General features: G+C 36.6%; 2 protein-coding genes across 6 annotated transcripts in view; one reads left to right on the top strand and one right to left on the bottom strand.

The window, feature by feature from the left end:
* The window catches only part of LOC136857331 (glycerol-3-phosphate phosphatase), a 150,656-nt gene that overhangs the window by 131,629 nt on the left and 3,147 nt on the right, over window positions 1-15,880 (bottom strand). The window lies entirely within an intron of this gene.
* The window catches only part of LOC136857330 (mitochondrial ornithine transporter 1), a 161,132-nt gene that overhangs the window by 74,726 nt on the left and 70,526 nt on the right, over window positions 1-15,880 (top strand). For all 5 annotated transcript variants that reach the window (XM_067135926.2, XM_067135923.2, XM_067135922.2 and 2 more), the window contains one exon: window positions 7,159-7,245. In XM_067135926.2, coding sequence (XP_066992027.2) covers window positions 7,176-7,245 — 70 coding nt within the window. In that variant the 5' untranslated portion in view covers window positions 7,159-7,175. The remainder of the gene's footprint in view (window positions 1-7,158; window positions 7,246-15,880) is intronic.

Consider the following 15,880-nt stretch of genomic DNA (forward strand, 5'->3'; position numbering starts at 1 on the left):
AGTCGATGTCTCGCCGTATTGCTGGCATTTTGAGGGCACTCAGAGGAGCAACTTGTTATTAACATCACATTCAGTGTCTTCCCATGACTTTTGGCCACTCAGTGTATATTTGTTAGCCTGTCTATTTGTGAACACAGCCAGACCAGAATCTTTTAATTCCCTGTTGTTGATAAACTTAACCATAATAGGTGTATATATATATATTTTTTTGCTATTTGCTTTACGTCGCACTGACACAGATAGGTCTTATGGCGACAATGGGATAGGAAAGGCCTAGGAATTGGAAGGAAGCGGGCGTGGCCTTAATTAAGGTACAGCCCCGGCATTTGCCTGGTGTGGAAATGGGAAACCATCTTCAGGGCTGCCGACAGTGGGGCTCGAACCCACTGTCTCCCGATTACTGGATACTGGCCGCACTTAAGCTACTGCAGCTGTCGAGCTTGGTAATAGATATTTTATTTGATCCTGTATTGACATGTCTAAATCTATTAAAGAAACTATTTAAAATAGTTTATGTTGGGTCCACCTTTCAATACACTTTTAATGATTGAAAATTATTTATTCTATCATACATGTTTCAGGAACAATATGCATTCCCTTCATCAGTGAAGTCAAATCAAGGAAAGAAAAAAAAAAGAAAAAAAAAGAAATTAAAAAAAAAAACTCTGATGAAGGGAATGCATATTGTTCCTGAAACATGTATGATAGAATAAATAATTTTTATCTAAAACCTTCATGGTTCTTCAGTATTGAACTGAGAATCACACAAGTAATTTTAATGTGAGGAAATCCACCTTTTCAATACATACAAGACTGTTGTACAGAAGTTGTATTACAACATTATTATTATTATTATTATTATTATTATTATTATTATTATTATTATTATTATTATTATTATTATTATTATTATTATTATTATTATTATTATTATGAAGGTACTGGTTTTGACATGTTTTCAATGTCATCATCAGCCTTTTGTAAAACCAAGCAATCAATCAATCAATCAATCAATACTGATCTGCATTTAGGGCAGTCGCCCAGGTGGCAGATTCCCTATCTGTTGCTTTCCTAGCCTTTTCCTAAATGATTTCAAAGAAATTGGAAATTTATTGAACATCTCCCTTGGTAAGTTATTCCAATCCGTAACTCCCCTTCCTATAAATGAATATTTGCCCCACTTTGTCCTCTTGAATTCCAACTTTATCTTCATATTGTGATCTTTCCTACTTTTATAAACGCCATTCAAACTTATTCGTCTACTAATGTCATTCCACGCCATCTCTCCGCTGACAGCTCGCAACATACCACTTACAAGTAACAACTCTCATTATTGTTCCGTATTGAAGATGACGTTAGGCATAGATATCAAGGATAATTTAATAAAAAACCACCTATTCAATACTTTCCATGTTTGATGTGGTTATTCTCTACATGATTTTATGTAGACTTATTTGGTCAGGTACATGTTTCACCCATTATTTTGGGCATCTTCAGCCTGTAAACAACCTTTAGGTCGAGGTTTGGGACCTTTTTAACCAATATAAACATACCAATATATACACTATATACAATATATACATTATATACAATATATACAAACATAAGTTAATACAGTTAAGTTTTTTTTTGGTCCTAATCTATCTAATATGAAGAATGTCCAAAACTAAAATGGATCTTCTTTTCGGTAAAGAGGATTGCATATCGGGGTTTATCCACTTATTGTTGACGACACATCCTGTCACCAGACACGGTACGTCAAGAACTTAATATGATATAGGGGTCACATAAACCCCGATATGCAATCCTCTTTACCGAAAAGAAGATCCATTTTAGTTTTGGACATTCTTCATATTAGATAGATTAGGACCAAAAAAAAAACTTAACTGTATTAACTTATGTTTGTATATATTGTATATAATGTATATATTGTATATAGTGTATATATTGGTATGTTTATATTGGTTAAAAAGGTCCCAAACCTTGACCTAAAGGTTGTTTACAGGCTGAAGATGCCCAAAATAATGGGTGAAGCATGTACCTGACCAAATAAGTCTACATAAAATCATGTAGAGAATAACCACATTAAACGTGGAAAGTATTGAATAGGTGGTTTTTTATTAAATTATCTTTGATATCTATGCCTAACATACCACTTAGTCGAGCAGCTCTTCTTCTTGCTCTCAATTCTTCCCAACCCAAACATTGCAACATTTTTGTAACGCTACTCTTTTGTCGGAAATCACCCAGAACAAATCGAGCTGCTTTTCTTCGGATTTTTTCCAGTTCTTGAATCAGGTAATCCTGGTGAGGGTCCCATACACTGGAACCATACTCTAGTTGGGGTCTTACCAGAGACTTATATGCACTCTCCTTTACATCCTTACTACAACCCCTAAACATCCTCATAACCATGTGCAGAGATCTGTACCCTTTATTTACAATCCCATTTATGTGATTACCCCAATGAAGATCTTTCCTTATATTAACACCTAGATACTTACAATGATCCCCAAAAGGAACTTTCACCCCATCAACGCAGTAATTAAAACTGAGAGGACTTTTCCTATTTGTGAAACTCACAACCTGACTTTTAACCCCATTTATCAACATACCATTGCCTGCTGTCCATCTCACAACATTTTCAAGGTCACGTTGCAGTTGCTCACAATCTTGTAACTTATTTATCACTCTATTGAGAATAACATCATCCGCAAAAAAAAAAGCCTTACCTCCAATTCCACTCCTTTACTCATATCATTTATATATACAAGAAAACATAAAGGTCCGATAATACTGCCTTGAAGAATTCCCCTCTTAATTATTACAGGGTCAGATAAAGCTTCACCTACTCTAATTCTCTGAGATCTGTTTTCTAGAAATATAGCAACCCATTCAGTCACTCTTTTGTCTAGTCCAGTTGCACTCATTTTTGCCAGTAGTCTCCCATGATCCACCCTATCAAATGCTTTAGACAGGTCAATCGCGATACAGTCCATTTGACCTCCAGAATCCAAGATATCTGCTATATCTTGCTGGAATCCTACAAGTTGAGCTTCAGTGGAATAACCTTTCCTAAAACCGAATTGCCTTCTATCAAACCAGTTATTAATTTCACAAACATGTCTAATATAATCAGAAAGAATGCCTTCCCAAAGCTTACATACAATGCATGACAAACTTACTGGCCTGTAATTTTCAGCTTTATGTCCATCATCCTTTCCTTTATACACAGGGGCTACTATAGCAACTCTCCATTCATCTGGTATAGCTCCTCCGACCAAACAATAATCAAATAAGTACAGATATGGTACTATATCCCAACCCATTGTCTTTAGTACATCCCCAGAAATCTGATGAATTCCAGCCGCTTTTCTAGTTTTCATCTTTTGTATCTTATTGTAAATGTCATTGTTATCATATGTAAATTTTATTACTTCTTTGGCCTTAGTCTCCACCTCTATCTCGACATTATCCTTGTAACCAACAGTCTTTACATACTGCTGACTGAATACTTCTGCCTTTTGAAGATCCTCACATACACACTCCCCATGTTCATTAATTATTCCTGGAATGTCCTTCTTGGAACCTGTTTCTGCCTTACAATACCTATACATACCCTTCCATTTTTCACTAAAATTCGTATAACTGCCAATTATGCTTGCCATCATGTTATCCTTTCTGCCTTCTTTGCTAGATTCAATTTTCTAGTAAGTTCCTTCAATTTCTCCTTACTTCCACAGCCATTTCTAACTCTATTTCTTTCCAGTCTGCACCTCCTTCTTAGTCTCTTTATTTCTCTATTATAATAAGGTGGGTCTTTACCATTCCTTACCACCCTTAATGGTACAAACCTGTTTTCGCATTCCTCAACAATTTCTTTAAACCCATCCCAGAGTCTGTTTACATTTTTATTTACCGTTTTCCACCGATCATAGTTACTTTTTAGAAACTGCCTCATGCCTGCTTTATCAGCCATATGGTACTGCCTAACAGTCCTACTTTTAAGACCTTCCTTTCTATCACATTTATTTTTAACTACCACAAAAACAGCTTCATGATCACTAATACCATCTATTACTTCAGTTTCCCTATAGAGCTCATCTGGTTTTATCAGCACGACATCCAGGATATTTTTCCCTCTGGTTGGTTCCATCACTTTCTGAATCAGCTGTCCTTCCCATATTAACTTATTTGCCATTTGTTGGTCATGCTTCCTGTCGTTCGTATTTCCTTCCCAATTGACATCTGGCAAATTCAGATCTCCCGCTACAATCACATTTCTTTCCATGTCGTTTCCCACATAGCCGACTATCCTATCAAATAATTCCGAATCCGCGTCAGTGCTACCCTTTCCCGATCTGTACACTCCAAATATATCAAGTTGCCTATTATCTTTAGAAATGAGCCTTACACCTAGAATTTCATGTGTCTCATCTTTAACTTTTTCGTAGCTTACAAATTCTTCTTTCACCAGAATGAACACTCCCCCTCCCACCCTTCCTATCCTATCTCTACGATACACACTCCAGTGCCGTGAGAAAATTTCTGCATCCATTATATCATTTCTTAGCCATGATTCAACTCTATTACAATATCTGGTAAATATATATCTATTAAATTACTTAATTCTATTCCTTTCCTTACAATACTTCTATAGTTCAACACTAACAATTTTATGTCATCCCTACTTGATTTCCAGTTCCCTTATCACCACTCCCTAGGTCATCCCGTTTCCCTGAATGTACCTCCCTATTACCCTTCCAAACAAATTTCCTAACTTATACATACCACTGCGGTTTAAATGAAGGCCATCTGAGCGCAGATGCATGTTTCCTATGGCACCCTGTGTTTCAGCGGATTAAGGGATTTGTATACCAACACACATTTAAAATAGTTTATATAAAATATATGAGGATTATTATGCGTTGGCGGCGTGATAGTCTTATGTTGTCACGAGGCACTTTCTGTAAAGTTGGGCTTTGGTATGATGAAACTTGATGAGCATGTTTAAATCTTGGAACCACAATATATTATTAATTAAATTGTAATCTCAGTTCAATATGGACCAAATGAAATTCTTATCATTCAATAATAATCATAATGCCGGGTTGAGTGGCGCTGCCCTTCTGGCCCTAACTTGACAGGTTCGATCCGGGCTCAGTCTGGTGGTATTTGAAAACGCCAACAAACGCTATTGTCCTATGCCTGTTTTATCATGTTTAAATGTGAAGTTTTTTCTAATTTTGTTAACATTGTTTTTATTCTTTTAACTCTATTTTTATATATCTGTGTATTTTTAATGTATTTTTGAAACTTTTACTCTGAATGAAATATATTATTTTGTTTCAAAGGCAATGCCTTATTCCAATTGAATACATTTTAATTTATTTTTAAAATCATTTTATAAGAAAATTTGTGAATTAGTGAATTCTAAATTAGTTCCACTGATTATTTTATATTCATAATCATTTTCTTTATTGTTATCATCTTTAAAATTCTAATCAGTAGGTAAATTTAAATTTTTTTACATTATTATTATTATTATTATTATTATTATTATTATTATTATTATTATTATTATTATTATTATTTTTTCATTTTGTATCATTAGAGGCTGATGACCTAGTTGTTAGGCCCCTTGAAAGAACAAGCATCCTCATCTAGCTGAGTTTGGCATTGCTTCCACTTACTTCCTTGCCTTCATCTTTCTTATCCAACCTCCTTTGGTCAACTCTTTTTGTTTTGCGATCCTGACAGTATTAGATTTGCAAGACCTATGATGTCTTTTTATTTTCACGCCCATCATGGCTCTTCCCTTTCTATTACCAATATCTTCATTCTTCGAAGTGTCTGACCTGATTATTGTTAATAAAGAATGGTTGTCCATTTGTACTTCCTCTTAAAACAGTAATAACTACCATTGTTTGATGACGACGACAGATGGTGAATGAATTTTAGAAGCAGTCTCTTTCCATCTACTAGAGATGCCACATAATATTAGTTTAACAAATTAATGCGCGAAGGAAAGTTCATAATTTTCAGTAATACCTGACCAGCGATTAACTGAAAGACAAAAAAAGTTTGGATTACTAAAATTTTGTATAATGTAAAGGGCGAATCACATTGACAAAAACAATCATGTGTATATATTTTTGCCAGTAGAATGATGGCCTGCTTCAATAGATTCATTCGTATTTTAAGGAACATCCTTTCAAGGTTATAATTCCAGCCTCCAACATATCTTAAGATGGACCCCGCTGAATTTTGTATCTTTGAACATTTTAGCCTGATTGACCAAAATTAGTGAGACTGTTAATATAGTCTAAATTAGGAAAAAATTCAAAATTTTATTTCAATTGTGCAGTTAGTTTCAAAATTATAGCTCTTATTTTTAAGAAATACTTCTTTATTTCTCTTCAAAATGTTCCAGACATACCCGTTTTTTGTTTTCTCTTTTGAAACTTATTTATGAAGCTTAGAAAGGTCAAAGAGCTCATTTATAGTGCGTGCATTGTCTCAAGTAATTTCTGAAAGTTTTCAATAATTCTATAAATTCTGAATAAACATATAGGGTACATGTTCTTACAAAGTTTGAAGCTAATCAGATTAAAACTGGTTTGTTTGGAGCATTTTGAATTCTGGAGAACGTTGTTATTGAGAAAAAGCAAAGCTGGAGTGGCCATGCCTAGTTAAATGAACTTGCGATAAGTTTCAAAATTATGGCTCCCTTTTTTAAGAATGTAGCTTTTTAAAATTTAAATCAAATGTCTCCACAGGATCTTTAAAAGATGCCTGCTCATGCAAAGAAAAAGTCCATCATGTGCCCCAAAAATTTGGAGTGTACTAGCTCCAAGTCCTTGTTTTTGGCCCAGAATATATGTAGGATCTCCCCTTAAAACCATCAATGCAAAAGGGAGGTAGAACACGAGTGATTGATGATGATGATGATGATGATGATGATGATGATGATGAAACCATAATCAGAATGGTGTTTGGAGAATATGTCATTATTTCATTGTCATGGTTTATGCTTCTATATTCTTGAGATATCCTGTCCACCTACATCTTTCATAGTGATAACAGTATGTGTCTTAAAACTGTTTCATTTGTGCTTTTGGACTTTGACCTGAATAGCTTTGTGCTTGTCTGTTTCAGTTGTAGATAGTGCAGCTATGGTTAATGATGAACATGCCAAAGACAACTTCAAAGATGCTGCAATTGACTTCATTGCAGGCTCACTTGGTATGTAAACAAATGTTTTTAGTTTATTCTTTTAATTTAAGCCTATGTATTGTCTGAACAAATACTCTGTTTGCTGTTGATTTTAAAATGTATAGAAACATATAGAAGTTTCCAGTCTTTGAGAATTGTATGTTAAATAAGATTAATCAGCAAATGTGCTAGAGCTAAAACTTTGTACTAGTGTTTTAACATTAAAAATGTTTCTTAGATCACACAGTATAGGGCCCCACTTTAGCAAACAATGTAAAGTTAAGCTATTTCACTCAATTGTGACTAAAGTTTTGAAGGTGAAGGTGAAGGTGTCAAAACGTGTGTTTTGGAGAGCTCTATCAAATGGAAAAAGAAAATGTTGGAAATCATATCCGGTCCAAATGTTATTCACAAAAAACCCATAAAAAAGAGGCAATTTAAAAAAATGAACTTGTTCCATAATTATTATCCGATGTTCATTTTAAATATTTCAATAAATATATTGAACCTTGTTAAAAAATTTGTATGCCTAATTTTTGAATTTTGCAAAACTAAACTCTCCAGGTCGATTTAAAGGGGGGTCAAGTATGATGTGACAGTAGCGTTACTAGTGGTAGAGTTAGTCAACCAATGAGTTTCCGGTTTGAGGTTATGTTATCTAACATTGAATCACATATGTCGTGCGCTATTATGCTGCGTGCCATTATGCCACCAGCACGTAAACGTTGTTTAGTAAGTTAGAAAAGTGGAAAAAAAGAGTGGTGAAATTTAGTGATGAACCAGGACCGAGTGGTCGGTCAGATAAAGATGTCGTGATAGTAGAGCGATCAACAAAGATAATTGACGTCAGGTTGAATCCAGCTGCACGAACAGTCATTAATTATTTACATGAGAAGCATCATGTAATGTATACTAGTAAACACTTGGAGATCAGTACTTGTAATGGAATGACTCCGATGTAGTTTTCAGCAAGATCCACTCGAAAGGATATATAATATGTTATACTTAAGCACTCGCAGAGCGATACTTGTATCGGTACTCAAACAAAAGAAGTCACATGTTGAGCATGTGTCAATCACGAGTCCAGCAGCTGATGAAACTATCAATGTTTATAGACATCATTAGTGGCGAGTTCAAGAAGCAAGAAAGAAAAGAAAGAAACTCAAATACATCTGACAAAAAATGTATATAATTACAGTAATAAATATTGTGTACCTTGTAAGCAATCTCATGGTTTACTTCTCCTTCATGTCCTAAAAGTTCCCTTTTCCACATTTCTTGAAGGAACATTTTCAATGTTCATTTGCTTGTTCAGAGGTCTAAAACGATGGATTTTTCTGTTATTTCCAGTCTGTCATATTTTACGCTATGTAAAATTGATGTAAGGAAATGCTAGGGAATGGTAATGGTCTCAGATTTTTAATTATTAAAAGATAGGCAGATGAAACTTAGATGATTATTTACACTGGTATCTATGTGATAAGCAATTTAAAAACTATCAAATCATTTTTTTCTTTCTCCCACTGACTTGTAGGTACATGCAGTCTTAATCATTGCTGATATGTCAGGATGAAATGGAGAGTGAGAGTAACTTACATAGGCAAGGTATAAACAAGTACAAGTGTATAGAAAGATAGGAACATCGAAAGGAACACGTAATAGGATAAAGGTCAGTATGGGAAGAGAAAGATATAGAAAGAGGCGGCAAAGACAAACGCAGAAGCACAAGGACAAACTTCATATTTTCATACACTGCCATCAACTAAATAGGCTGTCTTCTCATGAACTCCAACTCTCCTACATCCTTTTCTTGTCAGACCTCGATAAGCTTGTTTTTGCTTCCTAGTTCCGATTTTGACTGTAATGTTGTGTTTGTTTTAGTCGTTCTAAATACGGAAACATTGTAGTCATCTTATGCAAAGCCATGTGCTGCTCTCTGGTCATTCATCAGGTTTGTTACAACTTGTGAATGAACTTCTGAGGTATTTTGAAGCATCAGCTTCACATTACAGTTACTCAAGTTTTGAATTAACGTATTACTTTGTAACATACACCATTATTAACCTCCTTTCTTCTACTTTCAATTACACTGAAGATAATAGGGGGTTTACATTTAAAAATACATAATTTTGTGTTGAAAATTATTACTACTGTCCATTTATAAATTAATTATATCCAGTAATTTTTTTTAGCCCCTCTCCTGCTCTGTTTGTGAAAGTTGTTTTTCAAAATTCCTTATTGGTTAAGAAATACTGCCATTGATAATGTTTGGTGACTCTCCCTGCGTACAGAGTCCGCCAGAAAAATGTATACACTCTTTGTTAGATGATATCAGGATATGGACATTGTCAACTGTTATGACTGTTTCTAAATGTTGTAGCATGATCTTTTGCTCAACAGATGTCGTTACTTGCATCACGATAGTGGGAAAACAAAATGGCTGGAGCACGCTTGACGTTCGAGCAACGAAAGTACATTCTGAAGTGGTTTTTCAGGTTTGATAATGCCGTTGAAGTGCAACGTCAGTGGAGGAGGGAGTTTGGAACAGAACCCCCAACACGCCTAACAATTAAACGCATGGAATGATTTGTGATATTCACAAAGGGAAATCGGGAAGAACGCGCACAGCTACCAGTCCTGCTTCTTCGGCTCATGTGTTGGAAAGTTTTGCGAATTCTCCACAGAAGTCTGCTATGCAATGTGCACGGGAAGTGAGGATTAGCAGTACAAGTGTACGACGAATTTTGAAAACAGCTAAGTGGAAAGTTTACATCCCAAAATTATTGCATGCGCTTAATGAGGACGATCCCGATCGACGAATGCAATTTTGCGAATGGTATCAGCAAATGGTGACCCAAGATGAACAATTTCTGATGAAGTTCGTGTGGTCTGATGAAGCCCAATTTACACTTAATGGAACAGTGAATCGACATAACTGTGTCTGTTGGGCTCAGGAAAATCTGCATGTTCATGTGGACAAGGCGGTCAATCTCCCAGGGGTTAATGTCTGGTGTGGACTGTCATCGAGGGGCTTACTAGGAGCCTTTTTCTCTGATGGTACTGTCACTGGAGCAGTGTACTTGGAAATGTTACGCACATTAATTTTACCAGCTGTACGTGTGCTTTATGGAGCTGATGATAAAGTCTTCTACCAACAGGACGGGGTGCCACCACACTACCATGTAGCAGTACGAGCTTTCCTTGATGACAATCTGCCGGGACATTGGATTGGATGACGAGGGCCCATTGAGTTTCCCCCACGGTTGCCAGATCTTTCCCCTATGGACTTTTACTTGTGGGGAAGTATGAAAAATTAAGTCTATCGACGTAAGCTCACGCTGGAGGCCCTTCGCCGGGAGATTACAGCGGCATGTGCAGAGATCGCCATTCAAGCTTTGATGGACGTAGTTGCAGCGACCGCTCGTCATTCTGCTATGTGTCTGGCAGCCAACGGTGAACATTTTGAACATCTCATGTAATCATATGTTTAACTGAAGACAGTACTACATGTGTAATCAAAATTTTAATGTAAAAAAAAAAAAAACACAAAACACAAAACAAACCACACAATAAATAGTTTCTGTTCCGTAAAGAGTGTATACATTTTTCTGGTGGATCCTGTATATATACGTAGTACTGTCCTAAGCCTGAAGGACTTTTCAACTTTTGGCAGATGAGCAGTTTCCTAAATTCCAAACCATAACACTTTTTATATCAATGTAGTGATAGTAGAGCGATCAACAAAGACAATTGACTTCAGATTGAATCCCGCTGCATGAACAGTCATTAATTATTTACATGAGAAGCATCATGTAACATATACTAGTAAACACTTGTAACGGAATAACTCCCGATGTAGTTTTCAGCAAGATGACACTATTCGAAAAGATGTATAATAGGTTATTCTTAAGGACTCGCAGAGCAATACTTGTTATGTGTTGATGCTAATTCCACTTCTTTAACTATATACTGTATAGCAATATTTTTGTAGGAAAAAGAAAATTATATTTGAAAAAATTAGATATGCCTATTTTGCTTAGCAATGGTAAATGTTGATAATACTGTGATATGAGTAATAGAATAAGAATGTTCCTGTTTCCTAGTTCCTGATCATTGGACACTGGGGAATACTATATACATAAATACATACGAAGGTAATCTCAAAAATAAGGTCTCCTGTTCATTTCTACAATGGTTTACATCATTTTACAGCAAACATTTAGCTATTTTTCTACATAATCACCATTTCGATCGATGCATTTTTGTAGACATTGTAACAGTTTTTCATGCCCATGTCATACCATCTCGCCGCCATGCTGTTCGGGAAGTTGTGAACCTCATCTTTCACCTCGTCGGTGCTGAATCGCTCTCTAGCCAAATGTTCTTTCAAATTAGGGAACAAGTGATAGTCACTGGGTGCCAAGTCGGGACTATAAGGTGGGTGGGTGATGATGTTCCACTGAAACTGTTGCAGGAGAGCAATGGTCTGCTGGGCGACGTGCGGGCGAGCATTGTCATGGAGAATGTTTATGCCCTTGCTCAACATTCCTCTTCTCCCGGTTCTGAATTGTCCGAGTTTTTTCAGGGTCTCACAGTATCTGTCAGCATTAATTGTGGTCCCAGCGGGCATAAAGTCGACCAGCAATACCCCTTTTCGATTCCAAAACACAGTTGTCATGACTTTACTGGTAGACTGTGTTTGTTTGAATTCCCGCGGCTTTGGCAAAGAGGGATGCCGCCACTGGCATGATTGTTGCTTGGTCTCAGGTGTAAAGTGGAACGCCCAGGTTTCATCACCCGTGACAAATGAGTCCAAAAAGTTGTCCTGTTCGGCTGCAAAGTGTTGAAGAAATGCACAGGAAAAATCAACTCGTTGCCGCATGTGGTCTTCAGTCAGCATGCATGGCACCCATCTTGCGCACACCTTCCGGTATTTCAACTTTTCCGTTAAAATTCTGTGAGCAGCACTTTCAGGAACCAAAGTGCAGAGATCATGCAGGGTGATCTGCCGATCTTCACGCTTGATTTGCTTAACCTTCACGACTGTCTCTATGGAAATTGACGGTCTCCCGCTCCTTTGTTCGTTGTGAATTTCAGTCCGACTGGCTGCAAACTTTCTACACCATTTACAAACATTTTTGACATCCGTTCACGACTTGCCATACACTTCCGTCAATTGGCGATAGATTTCAATCAGTTTAGTACCTTTTGTGTTCAAAAACCAAATAACTGAGCGCACTTCACACTTGGTGGTAACATCCAACGGGAGCTCCATTCTCAATGGCTGCCAAGCCAAGACTGAGTACCTCAGTGTGGCGTACACATGTTTATATGCGAGCGTGGGAACACACTTCACAATATTGTGACCAACAGCCACACGAACAGTGTTCTGTATTTATAAAAAAATAGGAGACCTTATTTTTGGGATTACCCTTGTACATGCATTCTTGTACATACATACATACATACATACATACATACATACATACATACATACTGAGCCCTTATTGAAGTGCCCATGTAATTAATCAGTCATTTATTTGAATGTACAGAGAATATTTCAGTTTTATTAAGTACTAGTAACTGGCAGGGAACTCTACATTCAGCAGCCCATGTCGCAATTTCTGCAGGGAGCTTGGAGCTCAGGTTTATTTGCTCGCCAGCTAATTTTAGGAGGAGGAATTTCGACATGATGTACACAAAGCAGAACAAAGAAACAATAGAACTCCAATGGCCAGACCAACGGAAAACATTTCGGAGGCCCAGCGAGAGGCTACAGGAGCTGGAAATATACGTTTGAAGTGAGCATCACGAACGTGATGTGCTGGACCAATGATACGATAGCGTCACCGTCAATTTGGCTAGACATTGGTCTGCGAGTGATTGCCCTGATCGAGGATACAACGGCGTCTTAGAGGATGAATTAATAAAAGCGATGAGCGCATGGGCTAGCAACATTATTCGCGAGATTCATGCAGGTAACATCGTGAGCAGAAGTTTTTATTCACATGAGTGATCGTGTGGGGACTTCTAATTTTGTTGGAAGACACTTAGTCTGCATTTAATCTATTCAAGTTTTCAAATACTGGGAAAATAGCATTTAATTTTCGATTTCCAGACGGAGAGAACAGTTTCATTTAATCATTTTTAATGCTTAGTAGGCAGCCTGTGTAAATAGTTTCCCGAGGGCATAAACTTAACTATTTCCAGTCCTGCATTTAAATGGGAAATATTTGGCCTAGTTACGGGATTAGATAAGAGAAGTTGTTCCGTGACTGAATGGGAACTGGTTTCACGGTAAGTGGAAATTACTCCGGTTGTAGTATTCTAGTAAATGGTGGGTTAATCTTGACCCAGTTTCCTACACCGTGAATGAGGGGATGTTTTAAACGACATCCAGAAGCAGAAGCAGCGACAGAGACCATGAGATCACAGTTCTACACCAGGATGGAGACCCAAGGATTGATCCAAGCCTTTTCTGAAGGCATCATCTTCGCTATGGCTGGTTAAAACAATGGGGGCCGGCTGTCCGAAAGGCTGGCGGCGATAAGTCAAATGGATGAGTTCAAAATTTTCAATGTAATTATGTGAGAGTGAACATGTTTTAATGTTGCAAAAGGGGACAGGTTAGTTTTGATATTTAATTTCAGTAAATTTAGCTTTTGTTTGGAAGGACTACGTCCTATTTAAAGTAAATGTTAGGAAGTTTGTTAATGTAAATATAATTGTAACGTAAATGCGGACCATTTGCATAAGGTCACAGCTTGCTTCCTTTCTATTTTATGCAGATTTTTAGCTAAGTGGTTAGCATAATTTCTTTTATGAGTCAGTTTCTTATTTTAGCCTCATTTATTTGGATTTGTTTTGCTTTGATGTTTGAAATGCAGTGTACGCCTCGGGGCTTAAATGCAAATGTAAATAAGGATTCAAATTAAAGTCAGGAAGGAGTAGATTAAAGTATTATTGATGGGAGCTCATAGTGTACGGAAACATGCCATCACATTTTCTGGAATTTCTTGCATGATGCATGAATGAGTATGTGTGAGATGGTGGAGTTTGGATCCGCAAATTTTGATAGCTTCATCTTCACAACTATTTGAATATCAACATGAGTGTAAATTATCATTTGATTCAAGAGTTCCTCGAACCCGGTTTCGAATTCTAAGTTCCGAATAATTAGAATCAATTTTCTGTAAATTTATTTTTATTATTATCATTAATGCGAGTTCCTTGAGTTGTAAGATGGAGATATTTCAGTAACTTTCTGATGTTCAGACATTATCGATTGTCTATGTGGCAATTTCCTAGTTTCAGATTATGATATTACAGCGAATGTTACTTTACAAAAGAAAATATTTATAAAATCCTCCTATCAATACAATTCAAGTCATCTGTTAGATGAAGCAAAGTCTATACATGTTTCAGCCTAATCTCAAGGCCATCTTCAGTAGTAAAACAATGATTACATAATATACAAACAAATTAAAAAACGTAATGATGTGAAGTGACAGTGATCATGATTAGCGAGTTAAAAACACATTGAGGTGCAAAGTCCTCTCGTCTAATAGATCTTGCTGACTGTTAAATAAAACACTATGCTGAGGAGTGTAGTGAGACCGTCAATACTACGAATAAAACGTGTAACATTTGTAAATAAAAAAGTTGTCGTCTCGAATGGAGATGACCTTGTCGGTCTCAAGTCACATTGACATTGTTTCTGTGACTTGCCTCGGGTAGACTGTTGAACGGTGTGTGTAAAGGGTTGGACCCTGTGGTTTTTTTTAACGATTGCTGCATTATTTTGGGAGATTGAATCTCCGCTTTGAGTCATTTCGCCGTGTGTTGGCGAGGGTGATATGTGTGTCTACTGAGGAGAGTTTATTTTAGTGGCCTATACTTTGTGATGATTTTATTGGTTTTTGTCCAGGTCACTACATGTTGCAGTGGACGAGATGTTTTATATCGCGATGTTTTGTTTGGTTTTTCTTTCATGATATTACTGCGCTGAGGAATATTTTTGTGTCATGTAATCTATTTCAGAAACCAACGTTGAATTATGTGGTCAAAATTTAAGCCTACTCCGTTATTTTTATGAATTTGTGTCATGTATTTATTTCAGGAATCCACGTTGAGTTGTGCGTGTCGTTATAAAGTCCACCAGTTGATTGATTTTGTGCCATATAATTTATATCAGGAACCTACGTTGAATAGGAAGGGTTGCTCATTGTAAATTTATCTCCTTATATTTTCCATCTAGTCATTGAGTGAGTGAGGATTGCATAAATGCCGCATGCTTTTCTTGGTGAGCCCTGGAAAATATGACATGTTTTTGTTTCTTTGAATGTGTATATTTGCCTTTTATGTGATTTTATTGTGTGTGGTTCCCACCCACAGTGTTTTGTTGTGCTCATGATTCAGGATGTATATATTTGTAGGATATTTTACCACTTAGCTTGTTATATATTGTACAGTTAGATTAGTTTTTTGTCTCCCCTTTGCACATTAAATCACGTCTTTTCTTAAGGTTAGGGATCCCACTGCAATATCAAGTGTGCAGGAAAGGGGAACGTACTCATCTACAGTTGAAGGTGTTAACAAAAATAAAGCCAGGTGTGTGGTGCGAGCACGCAAGCCAATGTGTTAAAAAAATTAATCAACTTCAAGG

Source organism: Anabrus simplex, chromosome 1 (assembly GCF_040414725.1).
Source record: "Anabrus simplex isolate iqAnaSimp1 chromosome 1, ASM4041472v1, whole genome shotgun sequence".
Classification (NCBI taxonomy): domain Eukaryota; kingdom Metazoa; phylum Arthropoda; class Insecta; order Orthoptera; family Tettigoniidae; genus Anabrus; species Anabrus simplex.